The sequence below is a fragment of the Drosophila sechellia genome, chromosome 3R (genome assembly GCF_004382195.2).
Source record: "Drosophila sechellia strain sech25 chromosome 3R, ASM438219v1, whole genome shotgun sequence".
Lineage (NCBI taxonomy): Eukaryota > Metazoa > Arthropoda > Insecta > Diptera > Drosophilidae > Drosophila > Drosophila sechellia.
Genome location: NC_045952.1, coordinates 10,312,650 through 10,338,377, shown reverse-complemented (window position 1 = coordinate 10,338,377; position 25,728 = coordinate 10,312,650). Strand labels below are relative to the sequence as shown.

General features: G+C 43.6%; 5 protein-coding genes across 7 annotated transcripts; 1 reads left to right on the top strand and 4 right to left on the bottom strand.

The window, feature by feature from the left end:
• Nucleotides 1-12: 12 nt before the first annotated feature.
• On the bottom strand, nt 13-10,182 carry LOC6616620 (trinucleotide repeat-containing gene 18 protein). 2 transcript variants are annotated; one of them, XM_032721121.1, is made up of 4 exons: nt 9,166-10,182; nt 1,218-2,632; nt 910-1,164; nt 13-850 (listed from the first exon to the last, which is right to left on the bottom strand). In XM_032721121.1, exons 2-4 carry the CDS (start codon nt 2,625-2,627, stop codon nt 722-724), a joined length of 1,794 nt encoding a protein of 597 aa, XP_032577012.1. In that variant the 5' UTR covers nt 2,628-2,632; nt 9,166-10,182; the 3' UTR covers nt 13-721. The 2 variants fall into 2 exon arrangements, with proteins under 2 accessions (XP_032577012.1, XP_032577013.1); XM_032721122.1 differs by lacking the exon at nt 9,166-10,182 and adding an exon at nt 2,708-2,946.
• Nucleotides 10,183-10,233: 51 nt separating this feature from the next.
• LOC6616619 (dynein light chain Tctex-type) lies at nt 10,234-11,088 on the top strand. The gene has a single exon (XM_002040941.2). The coding sequence runs from the start codon at nt 10,447-10,449 to the stop codon at nt 10,780-10,782; it is 336 nt and encodes a 111-aa protein (XP_002040977.1). The 5' UTR covers nt 10,234-10,446; the 3' UTR covers nt 10,783-11,088.
• A 108-nt stretch (nt 11,089-11,196) lies between these two features.
• LOC6616618 lies at nt 11,197-12,774 on the bottom strand. The gene is made up of 3 exons (XM_002040940.2): nt 12,616-12,774; nt 11,946-12,555; nt 11,197-11,889 (listed from the first exon to the last, which is right to left on the bottom strand). Exons 1-3 carry the CDS (start codon nt 12,680-12,682, stop codon nt 11,412-11,414), a joined length of 1,155 nt encoding a protein of 384 aa, XP_002040976.1. The 5' UTR covers nt 12,683-12,774; the 3' UTR covers nt 11,197-11,411.
• A 98-nt stretch (nt 12,775-12,872) lies between these two features.
• Nucleotides 12,873-14,224, bottom strand: LOC6616617. Of its 2 annotated transcripts, XM_032721123.1 has the most exons (3): nt 13,439-14,224; nt 13,223-13,377; nt 12,873-13,164 (listed from the first exon to the last, which is right to left on the bottom strand). In XM_032721123.1, the coding sequence occupies exons 1-3, from the start codon at nt 13,875-13,877 to the stop codon at nt 13,084-13,086; spliced, it is 675 nt and encodes a 224-aa protein (XP_032577014.1). In that variant the 5' UTR covers nt 13,878-14,224; the 3' UTR covers nt 12,873-13,083. The 2 variants fall into 2 exon arrangements, with proteins under 2 accessions (XP_032577014.1, XP_002040975.1); XM_002040939.2 differs by having other exon boundaries at nt 13,082-13,377.
• Nucleotides 14,225-14,400: 176 nt separating this feature from the next.
• On the bottom strand, nt 14,401-25,304 carry LOC6616622 (serine/threonine-protein kinase D3). The gene is made up of 8 exons (XM_002040938.2): nt 25,076-25,304; nt 19,954-20,497; nt 18,454-18,598; nt 17,880-18,017; nt 17,622-17,806; nt 15,927-16,908; nt 15,131-15,868; nt 14,401-15,061 (listed from the first exon to the last, which is right to left on the bottom strand). The coding sequence occupies exons 2-8, from the start codon at nt 20,077-20,079 to the stop codon at nt 14,865-14,867; spliced, it is 2,511 nt and encodes an 836-aa protein (XP_002040974.1). The 5' UTR covers nt 20,080-20,497; nt 25,076-25,304; the 3' UTR covers nt 14,401-14,864.
• Nucleotides 25,305-25,728: the final 424 nt, after the last annotated feature.

Below are 25,728 nucleotides of genomic sequence, written 5' to 3'. Positions count from 1 at the left end.
CAACCAACTGGATTGTTGTGATCATCTTCATTTATTTCGGTTTACATTCTTCACTGCTAGGATATCCTGATATATTTTATTAGCGATAAGATAAGTCCTACGAATTGTGAGAGTAGCACTCTGCAAGGGACAAATAAATAACCATTCATCTTCACACTCGGAGATGATCTGCCCAAGCACTTGAAAAAATTATTAATACATACATAAACAAACGGCTTGCAGCGTAAATTGAAATCTGTAAATGTGCCTAACTAAGCGTCTAACTAAACTCAATTTAAATAATTAAACATTAATAGAAATCACGTACATTTTAACTTATATACACTATTTTTTTGCCTGCTCTATTGGGTTGGGGTCTATGGGGCTGGGCGAATACTTTAAGGATCAGCAAATCATTTCTAATACATACACATAGAATTATTCAGTTAACAAAACAGTTCCATTCGCGGCTTGAACATAAAATCAATAAATCGATCCCGTGTATAAGCGGGTAGGAGAGGATGGGCATGTTTCCAGTGCACCCATATAAAACATTTTTCGATTTTTCGCTTACAAGCTAGTTGTCTTAGACTATATGCTCGATTCACAAGATTTTTCGAAAAGAATATAGTAAAAATGCAATTTTATATATGTGTGTGTATATGATTCAGTTCGCTCGACATCTACTCGCTTATCGACATTGTTTCGGGTATACAATTAATAGATAACGATCTAATTATGGTTACAACGTAGGCAGATTGGCGGGCACCTGGTCCAGGAAGTTGGCCGGAAACTGTCCCTGACGACCCGCCACCTCGCCGTACAGCCAGTCCTCGTTAATCCTATAAAGCACTGTGACCAATTCGTTCTCCTACGGGATGAAAAGTTGATTACAAATTGTCAAAAAGACGCTGCTTCAATGATAATTACCTGCAAGGCGAGATCTCCTTCGACTTCTCCCGGAAAATTATACAAACAAAGCGCCGTCGGCAGTTGCTGTTGTGACGGGCTGGGTGATGTTGCTGCAGCACTAGCAGTTGGAGCTGCAGCAACGCCACCAGTGGCCCCTAATGGCACCTTGATGTCCACGTAGTTGATTGGAAAAATGCCCTCACATCCGGAACGCGTGCGTCCGCGCAACCACTCCGGCGTGGGATGATCCAACAGATAGATTTTCTCGCCTTCCTACAAAAATCATCATAAATTAATTAAATTATATGAGAGTGTCATGAACTTACTCTAAAACTAAGATCGCCCGGCTCAATGCCATCGAAATCATAAAGAGCAACGGCGTAAGGAATCACTTCCTCCTCCATGTAGCCCTGGCATCCGTTGCTGAGCGCTAGCGCATCTACTTTGCCGTTGATCACGTCCAGCAGTGAGATTCCTCCGCTCGATGGCGGCGGCGGTGGTGGTGGTCCTTTGGGCATCGGCGGCGATGTCTCCGATCCTGCGTAACCTGATGATATGCTGTAACCCGACGGCAAATGGCCTCCAATAAATGGCGGTGGTTTCGGAGCCTTTGGCTTTTGCGATATCTTGGGCTTGATGATGGTGGGCATGGTAAGCGATTGAGTGGGCGGCAACAGACTCTTGCCATTGCACAGCGGATTGTCCGAGCTGCGCGACTGCACTTGGTACGCCTGACGCACTGGGGCGGAGCCAAAGCTATCGACTCCCGCGAGTCCAACGCTATCCACCGTCTCCCACGGATCCAGCGGGCTCTGTGTGGAGGGTCGTGATCGATGATAATCGTCCTCGAATCCGCTCTCCGGCTGCGAAACGCTGCCATTGTTGGGCGAACTAAAGTTGCTGTCCGAACTGAAGCTGTCCACGCTGACGCAGTCGCTGTTGGACTTCTGGGTAAAGGTGGGCGACGAAGGCGGCGAATCGAAGCTGATGAGCTGCGCATCGGCCGTCTGCTGCGAGGCATAATGGGAGCTGTGGCTACTGCTCGAGGTGGTGGTTGTGGTAGTGGTGGCCGTGTTCCACGCTGCATTCCAATCCACATTGCTAAAGGCCGCCGACGATGCACTGCAGCTGCTGTTGTTGCCTGGTGCTGCACCGGCATTGCCGCTGCTCAGGCCGTAGACACGATTTTCCGCTGCGGCCTTGGTAGCAGTGGCGGATGCCGTGGACGTCGACTTCTTGCGATGGAAAATGTTCGACATGAGTCTGCCAGTGCCGCCAGTGACCGCAGATGCCATCGAGGAGTTGGACTTGGCCATGTTCTGCCCATTGACCAGCACCTTGGGCGGCGGCGGTCGCGGCGGTGGCATCTTCTTGAAGCGATCATTTCCGTTGCTCCCGCCACCAAATGGATCGTCGTCCCAGTTGGTGGCCGGCGTGTAGCGTGCCTGTGGAAACTTCCGCGTGATGCTCGTGCCGCCCGTTGGCTCGTCGAAGAGGCTGCCGTTGTTATTGTTGCTGACGGCGGTCCGCTTGTGCTGCGACTGCAGCGGACCCTTGGGCGGTGGCGGCAGCTTGATGGTCAGCTTCTGGAGTCCACCGCCGGTCGCTTGCTGTTGCTGCAGGTGCTGCTGCTGCAGCTGGAGACGCAGCTGCTCCAGGCTGGCATTCGCACCAGCCGCGGCGCTCTGGCCACGTGATCCGGGCGGAGCGGGCGCCGGTCTCGATGGAATGGTCATGCTATCTGCAATTGAAGATTCGCCCAAAAGGGTATTCAATTAACTTCGTGAACGGAACAGAAGAGCAGAGCGGCATTCACCATAATGGCGTTCTCAAATTAAACATGCAAAATCAGTCGGTGTTGTTATCGCAAATATTTGTGCCAGATAAGCGACACTCACGACAAGTGAATTTTCGTGGAGTGCTGCTTCGAAATTGTTGACTCGCACCCCACCAATGTGAGATTCAGCCTTTCCGTGGCGTTTTTCTTCTACTCAAAATTTCAAAAACGAAACAAATACGAAATACTAACAAGTTTGCTGGGTTTCTGTGAGCAGAACAGTCCGAAAAAAATTGTATACATGTGTCAAGGAATTCAAATGTCATTTCAAAGAGTTCACTTATGAATGATTCGGCTGATAATATAACAAAATTGTAAAAGGAATTTCTTACTAGTAAGGCAAGAGCATAAAATTGTACTTTTACTTTATCTGAAGGTCACGCCACCCTGCCTTTATAATAAACATTAAGATTTGCTTATTGATTTACAATGCCAGATAAGATTTGAGTTAGCTAAAGTACTTGATTCAAGTGGATTTGCAGCAATGAAGACTTGTGATAAAATACGTTCGCTTCATTTACTGATAAACAAAATGGATTTTATGATTATTATAAGGGAATACAATGACTCACGCTAGTAATTAACCATAAAAGCTCCATTGATTAGAGCGATGATTTTCAGCTATCAATCGCTGGCGAAGTCGTTTAATATCAATAAGTGGAAACAATCAATCGACAGGTTAGTGCTTTGTGTTTACGATGCAATTGGCCAAAGAAGCCAAGGAATAAATATAGAACTTGTTGATTTCGCAGGGGTTTCTCGAACATTTACGTCATCGTTAGCATCCACAAATGCGCTTATCTGCTGCTAATTACTTTGGTTTTTTCCTCATCTAAATGTCTATTTGTGCACAAAAGTGATATCAATGGCGACGAATTGAAACGTTTTCGAGTTATTGTTGTTTGTTGGGTTGCTCCCGGTGCCCGGCACATGGTGGGACCAAACCGAACCAAGCCGATCTGGAAGCGCAGCTGAATTGTGTGCCAGCCACAAGTGGGATAATCGGGAGCAGGGCAAAACACATGCACAATGGCCAGTGATAAGAGCACATCCAATGTCGCCTCTCGCGAGAACAACGAAATGGTTTGCGTAAACAAAACAATTTTTTAAACAATTTTAAGTCGCAAAAAGTGTTGAGCGACCAAAGGGGCGGCGCGCGTCTCATTTGATAAACTAAACCAATTCGCATATGCATATTTTGCGTCACACGGAGAATTCCCAGAAGCCCCCAATACGCGGAAATAAAATGACGAAATAGATGGGAGGAGATGGCGACGTGGTAAACAATTTTCCGCCTCTTTGAGGACGGGCGTGTATATTTAGTGGTAAATATGTTTAAGCATATGGCCCGGAATCACATATGTATTATAGGTTTATTGGTTCGGCGAACACGAAACAGTTCGCAAATATTTGTAAGCACTTGTGTCTTCACAAATGTGAAAAGTGGTTTCCGCTGAAAGGAAATTGTTCAAATATTAGCACTTCTAAGGCAAAAAAGATCTAAGAAACACAAGCCGTTAAATAGTTATAAGTAAATTTATCAAATTTAATTTATTAAATTTAAATCAAACAAAAGATTGTGTTTTAAATTTCAAATTCACATTCATTCAAAGTCAATGATCAAATAAAGAATCTGAACAATATTTTAACGGATGGTACGAATATGTGCGCAAAAGAAGATTTTTTAGATATTTTGGAAACTTTCAAACTCTTTCATTCGCAATCGTAAACAAAAAATCATACCAAATGATCGCTGCATGAGAAATTCATGCAAATTTTCCATGTCATTTATAGAGAAGACCTTTCCTTTTAGTAAAATAAACACAAAAACAAACTATTTGAATATATAGCCAAATCTGTGAAATGTCTGTCTGATCATTTCGCCCATCATTGAATAACTTGTTGCACAAAAAACCAACCAACTGACTGGCTAAAACTGTGACGTTTTCAACGCTTAAACGTAGAACAAACCTGACGTTTACAATCTAATTAAAATCACCTTCAGAAGGTGATGATGGGAGAAAGAGAGATGGCCAACCGCCCACCGCCCGAATTCCACCCACTCCCAGTTGGTTGGGGTTCCTTCCACTGAATGCCAATTTAATCATTTCGCTTACTATTCGCTTTGTATGGGCACATGTGCAGAAATTGAAGAGCAAATAGTCCATTTACAATGGCAAACACGCTTTCCTTTTCCCATTTTCCGCGTGGCGTCAGTAAAATTGATCAAATAATCACCCTAATCGCTGGCGGGGGTAAATCTAAATGATGACAGTGAACGTTTATATTAGCTGCTCCACATTACACCCATTATCAGGCCACTTAAGCGAATTAAACTTGAGTTGCAGCTAATTAGGATCACGCATACTAGAAGGCAAATAAGGCAACAAGTCAGAAACTAGTTTATACCACATCGGTTAGAAGAACAATTTGGCTAAAATCTCTATTTTAAATTGGACGAACTGGTCGAAGCAACCTTGTATGGTGTTCCTAAGATGAACTGTTTCTTGATTTCTAAAAGGTTCGATTAGAGTTCTTTCCTTGATCTATCGAAAACTTGAATTCGGAAGTGTGTAATAAAAAGCTACTTCTTTTCTGTACGGTTCAAGCTCAAGAGCAGTCGATGCTAACCGGTTTGCACAGCGACTCCCTCTCCCTTCATTCGACCCAAGATGAGAATGAAGTCTGTGAAAATGCTTGCTAATTGGGGGTTTTGAGTATTTCCAAGCGAGGCTTTTCATGTAACTGATTTCCAGTGATTTTCCGATGGATGGATGATTCAGTCGCTGGTTGACAGAATGTGTGGGCAATGTGCGCTCTGTGATGCGAGACACTTGGGTTTGGGACAACTTTTACTTTACCGACATGGTGGACCACATCATCCTCAAGCTTGACCGCACGTTCCGAGCAAAGTCTCACGAACAATGGAAGTCGGAGGAAAGCAGAACAAAAGAAAGTGACAAACACATCGATCTCAGGCATATATGTACATATATATATATAAATAATTATATATATTGAGGGTGTGGGGTGTGGAGCTGATTTGTTCAAAGACGAGTGATATTAATTGAACTGGATTGCGTTTGAAAGAGCAATTTCCATGCTCCGCTTTTAATTTCTCTTTCCACGATACCAATTTCCTTTTGGCATCGATTGTTCATACTAGAAATTGTAGATACTTTGACATTATCGTTCGCGATGCCTTCAAAAAAAAAAAAAAAAAAACAGGCGCGACGACCTTGAATGCTTTTATTTTCAATGGCCAAATAAAAACTAGACCACAATCACATCACAAAGAGCTACAAGTGCTCCATTAGTCGTCTCCGACTTGCGCCACTTGAGCGCTCCATGAAAAGCATTAACCTCTGAATGATTCGGATCTCTCGATTGGAGTACACAGCAAAAACGATATAGCACCAGCCATATACATATGTATATGTTTATATAGCGTAATAGAAGAAAGTTGTTTAGCTTGTCACCTTTGAAATCCATAGAAATCATTTCTTTTTGAATCATTCCACGTTCCTGTCCTCTGGAATTCCTTTTTAAAAAACTATAAAATGTCAGCAGTAATTTGTAATGTCGCTCGATTCAGTTTACACGTTAAAAGAAGTGCGCATTGTAAAGCAAATATACATAAAGTGAAATAAATATTAAATAACATTCATTTCTTGAGGTGTAGCGTAAAAATAGCAAATGGGAGCAGCGGCAATAAAAGCTCCCCCATCAGATGAACAAAATAAAACGAAGGCAATGCTCGGACGTAACGCCGAAATCAATTGAATTTAATGCCATACATTACAAGTTAAATGAACTTAACTAAAACAAGAGAGAATGATCAAGTCGAGTTTCCCGACTATCAGATATCCGAAATTTACAAGACTAAAAAAATGTGAAAAAATATCAACACATCTTTCAAAAGTGTGGGCGTGACAGTTTTGTGTGTGGGCGTGGCAACATGGGTCAACAAACTTGCGCTGCGTCTCTATGTTTCCAGAATCTGTATGCTAAATCTCAACTTTCTAGCTTTTAAAGTTCCTGAGTTCTCGACATTCATACGGACAGATCCTGATCAAGAATATATATACATATGGTCGGAAACGCTTCCTTCTGCCTGTTACATACTTTTCAACGAATCTAGTATACCCTTCAACTCTACGAGTAACGAGTATAAAAACACGTCCAACTCTTGGCTTCCTTCGCTGGTGTCAACTCTACGAGTAACGAGTATAAAAACACGCCCAACTTTTGGCTTCCTTCGCTGGTGTCACTAGTTGTTTTTTAAGCGCTTTAAAACCTGCCCAATAATATAGCAGAATCAGAATCGGAAAGAACGTGCCCGCAATGCGTTCATGCAATTAAGCAAATTACGGAGAGAACAACGCAGTCGAAATCATTCAATTTACATCAAGTGCGACAAAGATGGGCAATGATGGCAAAACAGAGCCATGCTTTGTTCAATTCTTTGAGGTTAAGGTTTATTGAGCTCTGGCGATCTTTAAAAGGCAGTCTCGTTCGTCGAAAGTGCTCTTTATCATCGAGGGGTTAAAACTTAATGAGCGCGCTTGTGGATACAGCTTGAATCTGGTGCGACAACAATCTCCACACGCAGATACAAGCTAGCAAATATTTGATCGGCAAATTTGGCGCTCTAAGCCAGAAAAGATCTGAAATTCGTATAAGGGAGACCGGAAAAAGCGAAAAACAGGCAAAAGCACAAATGCAAAAACGGGTTTCACTTACTTAACCCAAGATTTTGCATAGTCTTCACAATTCTTCCTACTAAATTTTTATTTGCTATGCAAAAGCGGAATGAATAAGTATGAAATAGGTGAAATAATACTTTGCAAAATCCGCAGCACCATACCACATTGTCAGCACGTTTTCCTGTCCATCATATATGTATGTATGTATGATGTAGTATGTATGTATGTATGATGTATGATGTAGTTTTTGTACTTTTCGTTCTCCCTGTCGTTCCATTCCAGCTCGTGCAGTTCGTTCTAAAAGCGTATTTGCATACACACAACTATTGATAGACACACTGCATATATACAATGTAGTTTTGTGCTAAGCCCACAAATTCTAGACAAACAATGCGGTCTGAAAATTGCACGTTTGCATGTAAAATATATGGGGAGCAGCAGATGAAATCCATCACTGAAATGTGGATGCTCCTCCTCCATCTCCTACGCCCGCAATCCACTCGTGCGTTTCATGGCGGGACACTTGGCGAATGTGGGTCAAAGTTGAACACAATCAGAGCTGAAAGCTCACATCAGTACTTTCGAACACGCCCACATTTCTGAGCACTCCAATGTGTATCGAGTACTGAGTGCAAATGCAAAACACTTGCCGCCCATTTCAGTGCTTAAAAAACAATGCACTTTGAAAGGCCTATTAAGAGGATCTTTTGTGCCATTTGCGTGTAGAATCAGATTTAGTCGTATAACTGATACCCTTGGGTGTATAATAAACATGAATATTCTGATACCTGTTCCGTCAAATTGTTACTATGACTGGTTTATGATATCATCTGCCATTATCATAACGAAACGGTGTGTCCGATTTAAGTAAGCCTATTAAAGCGCTTTATTTCTTGGCATGTCATAAGATTGCATTTCTCTAAAAGATTGTGTAATATTTATATATATGTGTATATACATTGCGTGATATACATTTCCTGTTTTTGTCATTTGAAGATTGCTCTGCGAAGGGTTTTTATCACTGGACACTGGCGTAGAGTAAAAGGGTGCTGGAATGGCATATGGTGTATGGTTATGGCCATCATGTGAGGATCGACCGAAAGTCAGTCAGCTGGAAAGTGAGGTAAGCGCAAATGCACCACCTGCTGCGTCCGAAAGTGACAAAACGAAAACGAAACTCCTTCGGTTTTCTATTTTATTAATGGTTAAAGAAGAAGCTTCGCGCAGAGCAACACAGAGAGAAAAAGTGTCCATGTACGACTCGTTATATTGTACAATAAGAGTGTATTTAGTGAACAGGGGTGACCATTTTGCAGCTGTTCTGTAATAATTCTAGTTATTCGTTAAATGCAATGACTGTGTTTTTAGTTTCGTATGGTGCCGATTATGCAGTCAAAACAGAAAATGGGTTTCCTATCCATAAATGTCACTGTACTCGCCGCTTATCGCTTGAGGCTTGAGTAAACAGACGGAACAAACGTAGCATATCGGTTTATGCAATACTTTTTGAATTGTACAATAACTATTGTGTAGTCGCCAAGTATATACATATACTAGCAGTTAACCGGGCAAACATTTAATTAATTAACAAATGCGACCTTGACTGGAATTTCAATTAAGTAAGTAGCTTGAGCAAAACTTTGATGAGAATAGTGGAGTGATGTACATATGTATGTTTGCAAAAGCAAAGTTGTCAGGGTGATGGTTAAATATCAATTGCGGGTAACTAACCTTTTGGTGATTTCCGATTCGTTCCGATCCGATTCGTTTCGATTCAAAAAAAAAAAACCGATCCGCAAAGCTGGCTTAGTGGGTTTTTTTGTCTTTGCCTTTTTAGGGTGGACCAAAACAGTTAAAAGTTAAACAGAGTGACTAATGCCGCACGCACACAGTCGCACTCAATTTGTTGTCACACACACGCGCACACTCGCGGGCATCAACTTTGCACTCTTCTCACCCCCTCTCGCTCGTTCACTCGCATTCAAGGTGGTTAACGAGAGGTGAGCCAACAAAAACGACAACAGCAGCAGCAGCAGCGGAGCGCACGCACACACTCGCGCTAAATAGCTGAACAGCAGCTGCAAAAGTAGTAGCACGTATCCACAGAGACAAAAACGAAGAAAGCAGGAGATGGAGAAGGAAGTGCGCCTGCAGCTGCGACAATTATCACCCGATTATTTCGCAGCGTGTATTGCGAAATGTGCGCCTTCGATTTGCTTAATACTTTTGCTTAATTATACGCACGCACACACACACCAAGGCACTTTCCCATAACGAATTTAATTCAATTCAACGACGTGCTGCACGAATCGCTTTCAGCTGTGCTATTTAATAGCGATATTTGTCGGCCTTGATATGCCTGGATGTTTTTCCGTGGTGTCGCAGAAAAGTTATGGAATAATTTAATTATTTTCCGTTTTTATTGCGCCGCGAACGCGTCCGTTATGTTGATTCTGCCAGAGTGACCGTGGCTTGCAGTCGAAATAATCCAGCGATTAAAAGTTTAATTTTCCCGCTGTTTTCAGCACTGTTTTCTATCGATTAATTTCAATATTTACGTGTGTTTCCACTGCCATTATGGTTATAATTGGTTTTAACTTGCTTTGGTTCCTTTTGCAAGTACTTTATCTAATTCTAGTCTCCTTGATTAATTGTTTTGGAAAATGTTGATAGCGAAACCTTTGTTTTGAATAAAACACAACTGTTTTTTTTCTTGAAATCTCTAGTGTGAAGACGCTAAAAATGACCCATGATGTAACCGTTTCTCCGGTTAAATTGCGACACAGTCTGACCAGATCAAGGTGCCCTGAAAATACTGCCAAATTAAAAACAAACTTTGCTTTCCGCATCCCTTAGGAAAATAGAATCCCGATATATATTATTTCGGCTGTTCGAACGCCGCCGACGAGCCCAAAAACGCGCGCACATTTACAACGACAACAATACTAAGTAGAGCTCAGTACGTAAACTTTTTGGACCAGCTGCCATTAGAAGCAAATCAAAGCTGCGAACATGGATGACTCACGCGAAGAAAGCCAGTTCATTGTGGACGACGTGAGCAAGACGATTAAAGAGGCCATCGAGACGACCATCGGCGGTAACGCCTACCAGCACGACAAGGTGAACAACTGGACCGGCCAGGTGGTGGAGAACTGCCTGACGGTGCTCACCAAGGAGCAGAAGCCCTACAAGTACATTGTGACCGCCATGATCATGCAAAAGAACGGTGCTGGACTCCACACCGCCAGCTCCTGCTACTGGAACAACGACACCGACGGATCCTGCACAGTGCGCTGGGAGAACAAGACCATGTACTGCATCGTTTCGGTCTTCGGACTGGCTGTCTAGAGTGGAGGAATTACAGGACTGGCGCAATTCGCGAGGAGGATGACTTAAAAGGGGGAGGGACTAACAAGATTGCCGTCGTACACACATACACGCCCACAAACAAATACTTTTTGATCGGCCATCCATCCTGCTGCAATAACAAAATTTATTATGGAGCACTTGAAAACATTGTCGTCGTTTCCGAGCAATTAGCAAGCAACTATTCGTTGCCAATGTACTCGCCTAATGTTATTCTTTATTTTCAATCTAAAAAAGCAAATAAAAAGTGTATAAACATGTAACGTTTACCGTAGCATAATAAGTTAATCATTCAAGCCTGTTTTCAATGGGTCATCACTTTGGGTCGTGGAAATATTTTTAGTTTCCATGGCAGCTATAGGCCATTGGTCTAAAATCGATTTAAAATTCCAGGCAATCGTTAAAATTAATCTTTAATGGTCATTCTCTTATTCAGCTAAACGATTACATTGAATATGTACCATTTACTAAACCTAACATCGTTTAGAATAATATTATTATTCTGGCATGGCCCAAAATAACAAAACCAGAAGTATCTGGCTACAATAAATGTAATTGGACCGCCAGGGTTTGTTAAATCGATGGCGGGCGCGATGTCCTTGAAGATACTCCTACTTTTTGCGCTGGAAACGGCGGCCCGCCTTTAGAGCCGGAACCTTGCTGGGCAGGCGCAGGCTAAGGATGTCCGAATTCGATTTTGGCAGAGCGTTCACAATGTGGGCGTACTGCTTGATCCGAGCCTTGGTGGTGGCCAACGCACGGGAGAGGACATTGATGTCCACTTCGAACTTCTCACTGAGGAGCAGGGCCATCACAATAAAGTGTGTCAGTGCCTTCTCACTGCTGAAATTGGTGCGAGTTCCCTTCTTTGCCACATTGGGATCCGCAAAACGATGGCGTATATCATTCTCGATCTTCTCCGTGATACCAGAGAGCTCAGCCTTCTGCATTTGGCGCGAACGAAGGGAAATTAGCGACTGCAAGGCGTCCATGTAGATGATAAGTTTAATGTGCAAGAAGTCCCGCTTGGATGAAACGGGCTTTTCCTGAATTTTGGCCAAACATGACTTGAGGTATTCCGATTTAATGCTGCAATGAAAGGTATTTTAACATTTAAATGCTACTGTTTTTACCAAACTACATACGGTAGAGTCTGCACAGGCGTGGAGAACACCACCTTGGCCTCCTCCTCGAGTCGTTCGAGCAGAGAGCTCGGGATCAAACTTTCCACAGCGTAGACTTCGTCCACTTTGGTCGCCTCCTTGTTGAACTCGGGCACAATGCTGGCCAGGTACTCCTCATTGTTGATGCTCACATCAGCCAGGTTGCCGCCCTCTTCGTCTTCGTCGAGCATGGTCGAATTCACCGTTTCGTCCAGATCCTGACGCATCACCTCCACGTTGACCATCATCTGTTCTCGGTTGTCCACGAAGCGGGATGCCTTGCGCCCTCCAAACTCCTTGAGCAGCTTCTTGTTGGCGTGCTCCCGGCTCATCGTGGGACCCGTTTTCTTCTGTCGCTCCAGTGTCTTGTAAACATGATTGTACATCAATGCCTCTTGCACTGGCACGATTTTAACTTTGTTGGTTAATTTGTTCCTTATGCAAACGTAGGTGTCTACTTCCTCGCTATCCTTCACCTCGCCCGTGTACACCTGGTCACCAGCCCATACTAAGGCATGCTTTTTGCCATCCACGGCGCTCTCCACCATGCTGAAATCTGCGTTGCCCAGAAGAGATCCATTCTGGAATTTCACTATGGATGCAAAATGAGATTTTATATATTCCTGATTGATGGCTAAACTAGTTAACTTACATATGGTGGGGATGAGCTCGTCTCTTTTGTGATCGCATACGGATTCAATTATAATTTTATCTTCCATTGTTACTGCGCTATATTTGAATCTTTCTGGCTTTTAGAAACAATTCAAATGTTGCACGTGTGGAAAATAAAACAGATGACATGTCATGGACAAAAGCGGAGTGATATAAAAGCCGATACCAGCCAAAATCGAATAGTCGATAAGAATCGATAGTTCAAATTTTGAAAATTGGTTCCGACAGCATTTAATATTGAAACATTTACTAACCTTTGAATATCTCTAACTAACTCATATAATTTAAATTTAGATCTAGTAAACACGAGAAAGATTAATAAATTATTGTTTTAAATAGCAGACTACTTATTTTGAATTCTACAATATTATTTTTGTTTCATGAAAATTTGTTTTTCATTGTAAAAGAATATTCTTAAAATCTAAACTACTTAAACAGTGGTAATACTTTATGGACGTCTTGCAGCTTCTGGTGAAAAGGTGAAACCAGAAAAGGTAACATGTTTGCTTTTCACAATTTTAACCACTTGCTGCAATATTAGAAAATTAATTATAAATATAAATATCATAATATAAATTACAACGTACCATAACGAGCTTAATGAGGAAAACGGCGAATGTCAAGAAGTTGATGCTCATGATTGCCGCCTCAGGCGGAAAGTCTATTTCCGAGTCATCCAAAATACCACGTCGACGTCTCCTTCTTCGCTCTGGTGGCTGCCAAAGAACCGCGAACTGTTGCTCTACAAAATCAGAAGGTAAAATATAATAATACATATATGATCTTAAAACTTATAAACTAACCTATTAATTTTATAAGATTGTCTCGCAGGTTTTGAAGCAGCTTTATTTTCTTTCCAAAAGTCAGAGTCGATTTCTTGATCCAAGTTTTCTGCATGTTCTTCAGAAACTTGAAGAATCCTTGAACACTGGGCACCCCAATTTCTTCGTCTTCGTTTGGTGGCTCCGTGGACTCCTCTTCCTCCTCGGATTCCTGACTTGCGTTTTCGTTCGAGCTGGAGGAATGTTTCCTGGATGTGGTCTCCACTTTCGGGGTCACCACCTCTACATTTTGGGCTATTGGTGCCTTGGTGGACCCAAACAGGAAGGGATTACTGCTCATACCGAATCTCTCCCGCTGATATTCCAACCAGGCGGCACTGGGCGTGCTAAAGTCATCACCCTGCTGGCTAATCCCGGCAAGAATAAGCATTATAAAGCACTGGGCTACAAAATATTGCATCTTTCGAGCTGAAATGCTGAACAAGAACTGTTGGAAAGCATTGAAAATTCAGACGAGAAAGGGGTCCACCGTTGCAGGCCAGTGATCTTATGGAGCACCTTAAGTTGAAGACACTTCCACTAGCGGTGACAAAACAGTCATGGTTGGAAAACTATATTCAAAATATGAAGATACGCTTGTTTACTATATATGTAATAAATATCTACATATATATCTACATTTCGAACTACAAAAGAACAACACCAATTAGCATGATCTAATTTGAAAATATTAGAATCAGAAAGAATACTAAGCAATACTATATAAATTAATATTTAATATAACCAAAAAAGCTAACAAAATGAATTATAAATTTTCAAATTAACCCCAAATATGACAATGCTACCTATTTATTTGTCCGCGACTGTAAGTAAAAGCGGCATCTCTTAATTGTCAAGCGTTGTTTATTCAGCTATATTTCTCTGCCATTCGTTTGGTTTTTGGGTTCTTCCTTTAACTTATGGCCATTGGTACTAATCTGAGCTTCGCAGTTACGTCTGGGTTTTATTTTCACATATGTATATTAAGTATTTGTGTATTATTCATAAGAGTTGCCTTTAGGTGGTTAACAAATTAAAGCTATCGACTAATTTTGATTCTAGAGAAAAATTTAGCACACAGAGTTGTAAGTTGTAAGTGGTAAGTGGTAAGAAGAGTTCGTTCGTTTAGCGGATATCAATCGAGAAGCGAGTTAGAGAGATAGGATAAACTTATGGGCTAGGCAATAAGGTTGTACTGCTATTTGATGTGCCGGCAGAGGTGGAACCGCATCCATTTCAGCGCCCTGTCACTCATGGCCTCCGACTTGGGTGAGTTCCCGCAATCCGACAGCCGATGGCAGCCGGCGCAGTCCGCCGGAGATCGACGATAGCTTTCGGTGGTGGTGGAGGCGCTGCAGCTGATTAACTCGGAGGTGCTCTCGAGAATCGCCTCGGGTTCACAGCCAGGTCACATGTCGCCCGCGCAGTCCCAGCGCAGGTCATCCGCCTCGTGGGTCAGGTACCGGCCAGCACCCACCTGGGTCTCCAGGTTCCGGAGATCGCGGTACGTCTGCTTGTCCTGCAGCCAGTAGTGCAGCAGACTCTTGTCCACCGTGTACCGCTTGCGCTGCTTCACCTGCAGCAGGTTGTTGATCAGGTCGATGGCTGGGGGAAAACAGAAGGGATCTATTGATGAACCTGGACTTGAACTTCGTGCTTAAACTCTACACTCACCATTGGAGGAGATCTCCTTCCAGGGATTTGGGGGATACATGAAGGCCGCGTTCTGGATCTGGTCGTTGATGTCCTCCTCCTCGTTGAAGGGGAATGTGCCGCTCAGGCTCACGTAGATGATGACGCCCACGCTCCACATGTCCAGAGATCGATTGTAGCCCTTGTTTCGGAGCACCTCCGGTGCCAGGTAGGCCGGAGTGCCAACCACCGAGCGCCGGAAGGACTTCTCGCCGATGATCCGGGCGTAGCCAAAGTCGCAGAGCTTCACCTGCGGGAACTCGGCGTCCGAGGAGAGCAGCACGTTTTCCGGCTTCAGATCGCAGTGGACGATATTTTGAGAATGCAGGTACTTGAGGGCAATCAGAATCTGGGTGATCAGGAACTTGGTCACCCGCTCACTCAGGCGGCCCCTCGCATGCGACAGGATCATCTCCAGCATGTCGCCCTTGAGCTTCTCCATCACCACGAAGATCCGCTCCGGAGTCTCGAACATGCGCTCCAGATTGACGACGCCGCAGTGCGAGATGTTCTGCAGGATGGCCACCTCGTTCTTCAGCTGCGCCTCCTGTTTGGTGGGGAAGCGCAGCTTGTCGATCACCTTGATGGCCACCTCGCGCTGCGTCTTCTTGTGCACGCCGCCGTAGACCACACCAAACTGCCCGGAACCGAGCACCTCGTCCGGAAAGATCTGGTACAGCTGGCCCATGTCCTGGACCTGCTCCTCCGATTCGCAGCATTCTGGAAAGGAAACAAAGCGTGCTGATGCGCCGTTTACAAACATATTCGGAGTACCTACGCGTATTGGTGACGTGCATGAAGGCCTGCCGGATGCTGGTCTCCCAGCTCTTGGCTATGTCACTGCCAATTCCACTGTCCGGCGGAGGTAATCTGACGGCCTGCTCCTCCTTGGCGCCCACCTGCGGATCCTGTCCGACGAAGTAGCTGAGATTGGGTAGGCGCAGCTCGAAGCAGTAGTTGCACTCCGGCCGTGGATCTCCGAGGTGGCTTTCGATAGACAGGAGCTCCGCCAGCGGCAGCTCCTTGTGGTACTTGCTACCCTGTTCCGAGACGAACAGTGTGATGGTCTTGGAGTCCAGTCGCCAGTAGTAGCGTTTCACTGCCTTGTCCAGCGAGGTGTAGTGCACCAGCCAGCCCTCCTTGAGGGCCTGCCCACCGCGTTTCTTGGTGTGCTTAACCGACTGGACGATCCTCATCAGCGGGATATTGGTACTGGGCGAGGAGGAGGTGGAGGACTGCGACTGCTCCGACTGGCCGTCGCTACTGGACTTGCTGGTCTCACCACCACTAACGCTGGAATCATCGACCAGTCCTCCGTTGACCAGCTCGGGCGGCGAGTTGTGGGCATTTGTGAGGGCCTTCGGTGGTTCTCTGGGTCTTCCGGCCACCAGATTGACACCGCTCGACATGGCCGACTTGTACTTGCCATACTCGGATCCGTCGTCGCCGTCACTGTCGTCGAACTCCTCGCGGAAGAAGTTGTCCCGCTCCTTGGCGCCGGCCTGGATCTGCAGCTGGCTCAGTTGGGCCTCACCCGTGCAATCGTGGGGCACCTTGTCCATGCACTTCTTGTGCGTATTGTACTGGCAGTCCCGGCACTGGAGGCCCTGCTTGAAGAGTCCTTTGAGCAGCTTCTTGCACAGCTGGCACACCGTGGGTATGCCGTACGTGTGCACCATGAATGTGTGCGGAATACGGAGCACCATCAGTCCATTCCGGCTGCCCGACGAATGAGTCCTTTGATGGCGACCGGGAATATTCTGGGAATTGTGGAAGGCAGGTTACTTAATTAGCAAATAGGGTATTCCCTGTGGGCAGGGCTTCTTTAATAGCGTTAATTGGCCAAAACTAATTTTCATAATTTGGCCGGCTTCTCTTGAAACCTCATTCCAGGATTTCTTTTGGAAGGATTTCGAGGAAATGGTAGGCAAAAGGATGGTGGAAATGGCTTCAGTGTTTTTGGGAAATTATGCTCGTTTATAAAGAAAGAAATGTTTAAATAAAAAGGTTTGTTGTTGCTCTTTATCTATCAGAACGCAAGAAATCGGAGAACGGCGTTACTTTTTAATAAAAGTGACTTTTTAAACTGTATACTTAATTTTCCTGACTTCAGACAGTTTGAGTGCTACCCCAGTTATAATTAAGTGCATTTTTCAAAACCCCCTACGAGTGTTCTAAATAGTTAATAAAGCATTTAATGTGCGCAGTATAAAAAGTTTATTAGAAAAGCGTGAAAATAATACAAATTAAAAGTGTGAGCCACGTTAAGTACAATTTGAAATACGCGCAGTGAGGACAGGCGGAAACTATGAACTACCAACACCCTTAAAGGACACACACACACTCACGCACACTCATTCACACACACTCTCACTCACACATACTGCATATGCTTATGATAGCGAATAGGAAAGGTCCTGTCTGGCTGTCAATGCTTTATAATATCATTCATAAGGTCCGACATGCGCTTTACCAGTGAGCTGCTCGAGTCGTTCCGTCCGGTCGAGTCCTCCGTGGAGACGAGCGACTGCTGGGAGCTGCCGGACGGACTGCGGGGCGCCTGGAGCGCAAAGGAGCGCCTCGAGGTGGCGTCATTGGAGCGGTTGCAGTTGTTCGGGATTTTCACCACGCACCGCTTGTGATAGTTCTGGCCGCATCCTGTGGACGGAATGCAAGGACACGTTTGGAGATTAGTCGAATAGCTCGGAACCCCCATTGATATCACACATACCGTCGCACTTGAGGCCCTGGCGCACCAGACCAAACAGCATCTCGCCGCAGAAATCACAGAAGGTCGGTCCCTTGTAGGAATGCACATTCAGGCTGTGCGGTTTGAGGGTCGGCATCTCGGAGGTCGGATACAGGATGGCTGCAGTGTGGGCGAGAAAAAGATACTTTAAAATTGGGTTCACCATATGAGTACGCCTTGAGAGCTAGATTACAAAAGTGAATATGATAGAGATGAAAATGTAGCTCTATAATCTTTATAAATATAGAAATATAACTTTGGAATGGATTTCTCTAATGGTTGTTAAGCATTGAGTATCGTAAGTAATAGTAATTAATTTTTAACTTTGTTTAGAATAACTTTGTAGTTACAGTCTTGATACACTTAAATAATCACAGATGGATCGAATAAAGCTAAATTTTTTACTATATCTGTTGCGATTTAAAATGTCTTGTCATAGCTTCGACACATTTATCTCAACCATGCCCTTTGCAAGTTCATGAATTGAATGAGTGCTGTCCATCGACGAATGTTTCCCCCATTGAAGTGGGTGAAATCCCGATCCCTGGCTACTTACGACTGGCGGTCAGCACGATTTCCACGAGGGTCTCGTCCACCACCTCCGCTGCCGAGTTGATGATGTGCAGCACATTCGGTGTGCTGTAGTCATGGACGAAGAGGAGAATGCGTTCCGAGAGGTACGTGAGTCCGCTGTCCGGGATCTGAAATGAGCCACCAGGATGTGAGCTGTGAGCACTACGAATACGGTTGGAAAAGTGATTGTGGCAATGGCAATGACATGGGCATTGAACATTTGTGATGTTCGGGTTCGTTTAACGCTTATTTTTGCATTGGCCGAACCATTATCATATCATATTCGTATCTTAATTGATTGCCCGATAAGATCCAGCCTGCCATATGCACAAAATTTCGTATTGATTTCAATTGATATGAACATTGGTGCTTTGTTTGCTTTATATCTACACAGTTGCAAATACCCTTACAAATTAGAAAAAAATTAATGACCCATGGCTAATAATACAATAAATATGCAATAGATGGTGAGCCTAGAAGGAAGCTAAATTGTGGGATGATTATGGTGATGGGAATATTCACGGAAGCCCATGAACCATTGTGTGACTTGATGAAATGCCAGCTTTTCTGGAGTTAATTGATAAAATCTACTGCCAGTCATGGCGGATACATGTACACATATGCAAGGCACAATTAAAGGTCCATGGGTCTTAGATCCTGTCCAAACCAAATTAACCATTCACTACTTCTTCCCCTCGTCTGGATAAAAGTTGTACGCATTTGGAGCTGGATTGCCAGCTGGGAACGGAAGGAGTCGTGCCCGGAGCAGCTGTCGTTGGCAATGGATGGTTATGGAACTTAGGAACGCCACCAGTTGCGGCCTGGTTAATTGAATTGGCCATGGGTAACTGCGTCACGGGGAAGGGGAAAGGGGGTGGTGAACGGGCCATGCGGAAACGAGTACATGCCTATGTAACTTGGACTTACTTAATGAAATAAAGCAATTATTGTGCACACATACATAGGATTAATCCGACCTTTTCACTTGTCTGCTAGAAATACAGTGTGCAATGACTTCATTCTGGTAGTTGGTGGAAAAATTACTAAAAGCGTATTGGAGAAATACTTTTGTGTTTCCTCAACTTCCAAGTTAAGAGGTCTTAATTTCATTAAGATAGTTATTTCATTCAAGTTTATATTTCTGTTTTTTCTCTGCATTAAACCACTGTAACTTATGGCCCAAATGCACAGAATGTTGACCTGCCCGCCATTTGACTTCCTTTCAAATATTCTACAATTGACATGTTTACTGGAAGGTCCTTGCATAATTAACTAAATGTCTTCAGATGTTGACCTCCTTTACCTACTTTGCTGTTTTAGGGGCTTACTAATTCTTTGGTAGCGTTCTAAGACCAAAGGATACATTATGCCTTTGAGCAGTAACCAACAACCAACTCTTAATACTCCCTCAAATATTATGCATGTCCTTGAAACTTGTGATTGAATCCAGATGTAAGTTGAAATGGTTCACCCCTGGCCTCACCTTTGTGTTGATGAAATCGCAGGCCAAATCCTTGAGCGTCTTGAGGGTCAGCGAGCTGGCGGGCACACAGACCGCATCGCGCACGCTGCCGAATTGGAAAAGGAATGTGACTTCAGGACCCTCCATGATAACGGGAACGCTGCCGACGCTGGCTGCGCTGCTGCCGTTGGAGGTGCTGTGGTTGCGTTGGGCCAGGATTGCAGTGGTGCGGGAATCCCCTCGCTCACGGAGCTCCCTGTCCTGTCCCGTCCTCGAATCCAATAAAATTCCTCTTTTCCGCTTCGCTTGCAGTGATTTCTCGGGGCTTCCCGCCTTCAGCCCCTTCGCTTGTTATTGCAAATGCCAAGGACGAACGCAAGTTTAATGCTGCTTGCTCCTGCCACCGTTATCCTTACACTGCTCTGGCTGCCTTCTGTTTCGACTGCGGTTCGGAGTCGGTTTTGCGGTTCAAGGATTGCAGTCGGTCACGGCTCTACGTGTCCAGATGAGGTATATGCACCAGATTTGCCACCACACCACGCCGCCTCTGGATCATGGAAACTAACTGCAAGGATAGTGAAGAAGGATTACACATAAAGCCATTACAAGTTTCACAATAAATGCCCTTTACTTAGCAACTTGAAATATTTGAACTTTTGAGAAATATTTCGAATACGTTCGTCACGAATTTCGTATCAAATTTGAATACTCCCTTTAATTCGGAACAACAATTAACAAAGACTTCTAATTCACAGGATAACAGACTGTGTGTGTGGAGATTAGTAAGTTAGGTCATGGCAAACGTGCATCACTGAGACAATGGGGCCATAAATAATACGGCAGTCGATTTCCCGATTCAATGGCCATTACTTATGCCTCGATTGGCCATATGTACACTGTCATTATATTTATATACGTAAAAAACTGGTTGCTAAATGCGATGAGAAAAACTAGAAAGATAAGATCGCCCTGGGAAACTTGCGCGGGGCGATTTGAATTCCTACCAATTATTTTGAAGTGCCCTGCCTGTTTGTGACCCATTTATGGAGTGTGTGTGTGTGTGTGAGTGTGTGTGAGCCATTAAAAAATAATTAAAAAATCATGACGGCAAATATGTGTGCTGGCCATGAAAGAAATGCCATGAGAAGCGGCGAAAGAAAGGGAGAGAGAAATTATAAGAAGCGACGAAGAAATTGTGAAAGAAGAACAACAAAACGAGACACTCGGCTGCCAGGCAACTTTCTAAAAATTTGTATCTCGGCGCTTTTTCTCCGCTTTTCTGGATGTGCGTTGTTGTTTTTAAGTAGGTGTATCAGTCAAAAGTCGCAGATGGGGAGCCGAGTGCGCTTTGAATTTCAATTGAAGTGCCTTTCCTGGCATCTGCTGGCGAAGCACGGAGGCTGCTCCTCCGCTCCGCCGCTCCATAATCCTCAAGTGCTTTTGGCCCAGAAAGAAAGATACCATCGGCGAGAAATAGCCGAAATTGGAGCACCAGCACACTCAGATGACGCAGCGCGCAGAGGCCTAAAGTCAAGGCTAAAAACACGTACACACATTTCGATATTAATATACGTTATGGTATCCAAGAGATACATTCTCCATTTACATAACAACAACAGCAACAAGCGGCGATGCCAAGCGAATATCACTTAATAATTTATCCGGCAAATACACACTAGTCGTGAATTTGAGAACCTTTTCAGCGCCTTGCATCCGACGGATGCCGCTTGGACATGATGACTAAGCCCAACTCTAGCTCGTTCGCTTGCCTCGATTTCAGCTCCTGCTGTCTATTTTATTCTATGCGCTGCAATTCGATGTCTCCGCCATCGTCGCCGCGGCACGTTCTGAGTTTGTTAAGCCAAAAGAGCAACTGACTTGGCCAACTGACTGCCAAAGCCGCCGACGATGCCAGAGACCCCCTCCCCTTCCACTCCCAATCCCAGTTCCAGTCCCAGTCGTGGTAGTCGCAGTCGCAGTCTCAGACCCAGACACAAAACCCCATAAAGAGCCCCAACCCGAACCCAAACCCATACCAATATACCCATAACCAAGCCCAAACTCAAACTGAGACCTAGTAGCCAGCGCAAAAACAACTCAAAACCCGTTTGGCACTGGGGAAAATAATTGAAATAAATGAATAAATGCATAACTAAATACTGGAAGAATTAACATTAATTCCTGTTAATAGCAGTTAAAATGCTTTCAGTAACACCTATTTAACCTTTAACATATAGCTTTTATTATACATTAAAAGATTTTTTTATAATTTTAAAGTAAATAGTTTTCTTTAAATCAACTAAATTGTATGGTTAATAAGTAACGTCTAGCTCTATTTTAATGTAATAAAATTGCATATTTTTTTTTTTAAATTTCTTAAATGTAAAATATGAATTTTAAGTATTTTGTGTTCTGAAAAGAACTTATTACCTCACTTCAATATTTTGTAATACAGAATGTAAGTACATGTTTTCTTCAGTGTAAACGAATGTATAGAGAAAGACAAGGCCAGAGCGCTGCAGAGCGAGATGGCAGCAGAGTGAGAGAGAGAAAGTGAGCGGCTGAAACGTGTGTGAGTGTAAGCCATGAACCAAAGCACTCGACCCGGCATAGTCTTACTACCCCGCCCTTGCCCGCCATTTGTTGCCCAGTTTGTTTGTTTCCTTTGTTTGTTTGTTGTAACGGCCGCACTCTCCAATATAGCCCCCAACCCCCACCTTCCGCCCCCTTTCTCCCACTACTCTGCCCCTTCTGCACTCTTTCTACGCTTCGAGCGCGCCCATTTAGCGCCCATATCTTCGCTCGTTGTCATTGTCAAGGCTGTGCGAGAAAACTACCTGAAGGGGGAGGTTTGGGCCAACTCAGGTGGTGTGGTGTGGTGCGGGGTGGGGGTTGGTGGTTTGAGGTTTGATAAGCGATTTTCCCGTTACCGTTAGACGGCCCCAGGGCCAAGGTGATTTCCTTTCATTGTGACGGTTACTAAAGTTGTGCCAAGCGTGCAGATGTTGTCAGCGAAATTATAGATTTTTACTTAAAATTGTAAGGAAATAACAAAAAAATATAAAACGTATTCGATTTTAAAGAAATATATATTTGGAATCTAAATGTTGATCTTTAATGGATTAGCATAAATAGCAGTAACAATAATTCAAAATTTGTGATTACCAATATAGACACATATATTTTAGAACCAACTGAAAATGATTCTAAAACAATTTCGCAAAAATTCGTTACCCAAATAATATGTAAGTATTTTGGAAATATTTTTAGATTTTAAATTGATCAATAAATATCAGCGGCTCATTGCCGAAAAAACCAAACAAATTTGAGTTCATTAATTGCGCCAAAAAAAAAATTGTGTGTATTTGTTAATTTTAAATGTTGCTCATTGACTACTATGCTTGGGAAAAAAAAAATGCAACACTAAGATCTATTTCGGAAACCGAAATGAATTATGATATTCAAACTTCTCCAGTTTGAAATTTAAATGACCAAATAAGAAGTTAGTTGAAATCTGTTTGATTCATGTGTTTTTTTTTATTACCATCCCCCTCGGTTATCGGTTGTTTTTTTTCTTTTTTTAGAGGCTGTGCCACCCGTACTCACATGTTTATTTGTTGGAATATTATTAGAATTCGAATTCTTAGATTCATGTGAAACAAACACAGAACGAAGCGAAATGCAAATAGTCACAGTCGACGCAAAAGTCGCGGGCTCTTTGCGTGTCTGATAAGAAAACCGAACGAGACGGGGCTATGGGGAGCGATAGAGAGGGGGCATTGCATGGCATCAGCATTATCATCGATAGATAATTAGCAAGGTGATAATAATTCCAAGCCGGGAGCGAAAGCGAGAACGAGATGCGCCGATGATGGCACGCCAAGTTCAAATTCCCCTGGTGGGGGAGCCCAAGAAAATCCTATACACGGCGCGAAAATATTATCATTTTAGAGGAAGGATGTTAAAGTGGATTTATAATATTAAGGATCTGCATGTATTATAGCTGGTATTATAGAAATGAACCCATATTTTTAAGGCTCTTTCAGTCTTTCGAAATGAAATGAATAAAGTTCTGAAAAGATTTTCAGATATATTTAGAACTTACAGTATTTCTTCTGCTTAACTTAAATTGGAACACGTTAAATCGAAATTGGGCTTGTATGAATCTCTAGAGAAGCGTGTAGATGCGATAATGGTTCCAGTTTATTGAGCCTAACGCACCGGCCATATAAACACCAAGGCCAGGGAACAACTCGAATGTGTTTCTGTTTGTTTTTCTAGCTCAAGTGGAGATGGTGGACTCAGAAGTGGGAGTGGGAGTGGGGAGTGCGTTATCCGCCCGCCCAAAGGAGCAAATAAATATTAACGGGCGCGGGCGCAGACAAACATTTGCATTGAAGCGTGCCAGGACAATGGTACAGCTGGCACTCAGTAAGGAGGATTAACTAGATGTACACATTCTCAGATTAATTCATAAAACAGTTCTAAGCTGAGATACATTTAATAATATATATTTAAGTATGGTGTCAAAATTTGTATTTTTAACGTAATTATATTATTATGTATATTATACTTAGCAATATACGCACAGTCACAACACAATCAAACCTTTCTAAGTTCCAAGAACCATTGAAAAGGACCTCGTTGAACTGATACACGCATTTAACAAGCCATTCTATAAATGAATGGTGCCATATAGTATATACTTATTTTCCCATTCGAATGGCTGGCATATCATAATTATATGCCTCGTAAAGATACGAATTGAGCACACAACTACCACTCACGACCACCAACAACGAAACGTAGCAAATTAGCAACAAAAGCACTCCACTTATGCACAGGATGATATAATAACAGGAACTGGGAAGCTCGGCAAGCACGGAAAACTCGGGAAACTGCCAAGGAGCCACCGACTGTGACACTTAAATTTTAATGTTTCTCGGGAAAATTCATTTGGTTTAATTTGTTTTCAGCTGGCATCCCTCGACTTTCCGTCGATTATTTTTTACACTCATTTAAGATGCAACACTTGGTGAATGTACATATATATATGCGTGTATATATAGACTTGTTGAAAATGTCTTGCAATTAATTTGAATAATTAATATGCACACGGACAGCAGCTAGAGTACCAACACACCTTCGTTCGTGCCCCATTTCCCCGGGCGCTTTTCCTTAGAATTTTCAATATTTGTTTGCCGTTTCTGCGCGCGTGTGTGTGTGTCGTAGTATTTTCCTTTCTTCTTGCCTTTCCTTGTTTTCCTATTTGTGTGGCAGCATCGTGGACATGTCCACGTTGCGCTGTTTTTGTCGCTGAGGCGAATAAATGACGAGGAAATTTCGCACGTTTGCACTTTGCGTCGACCGCCGCGTAACTGAAGCGAAATTTCCAAAGGCAGCCAGCAGCGGGCAGCAATCGCAAAAATCAGCAGCAGCGGCTGAAAAGGCAAAATCCAAATGAAATTGCCGAGCTCAACTCAACTCTCGATTTGGACTCGTGTTTATGCTCTCTTTTACCCCCCAAATCCCCCAGAGAGATTCTCCGATGCGAGAGCATTTTGGGGTTGGGGGCAGAGTGTCTGCGATTCCTAGGATGCTGTGTTCAAGCAACGCATCACTTGCCACATTTCTGGCGTTCTTGACGCGCTTCCTCAATTTGATTTTGATTCTATTTTATTTTGGCCTCTTCTCGATTGTTTATTTACTCTTCTCGATTTCGGCTGGGCGTTTGTTTACAATCGGCGGTGGCAAAAGCGAAAGCCATGCTCGCCAAGCTTTCTCACTTTCTCACAG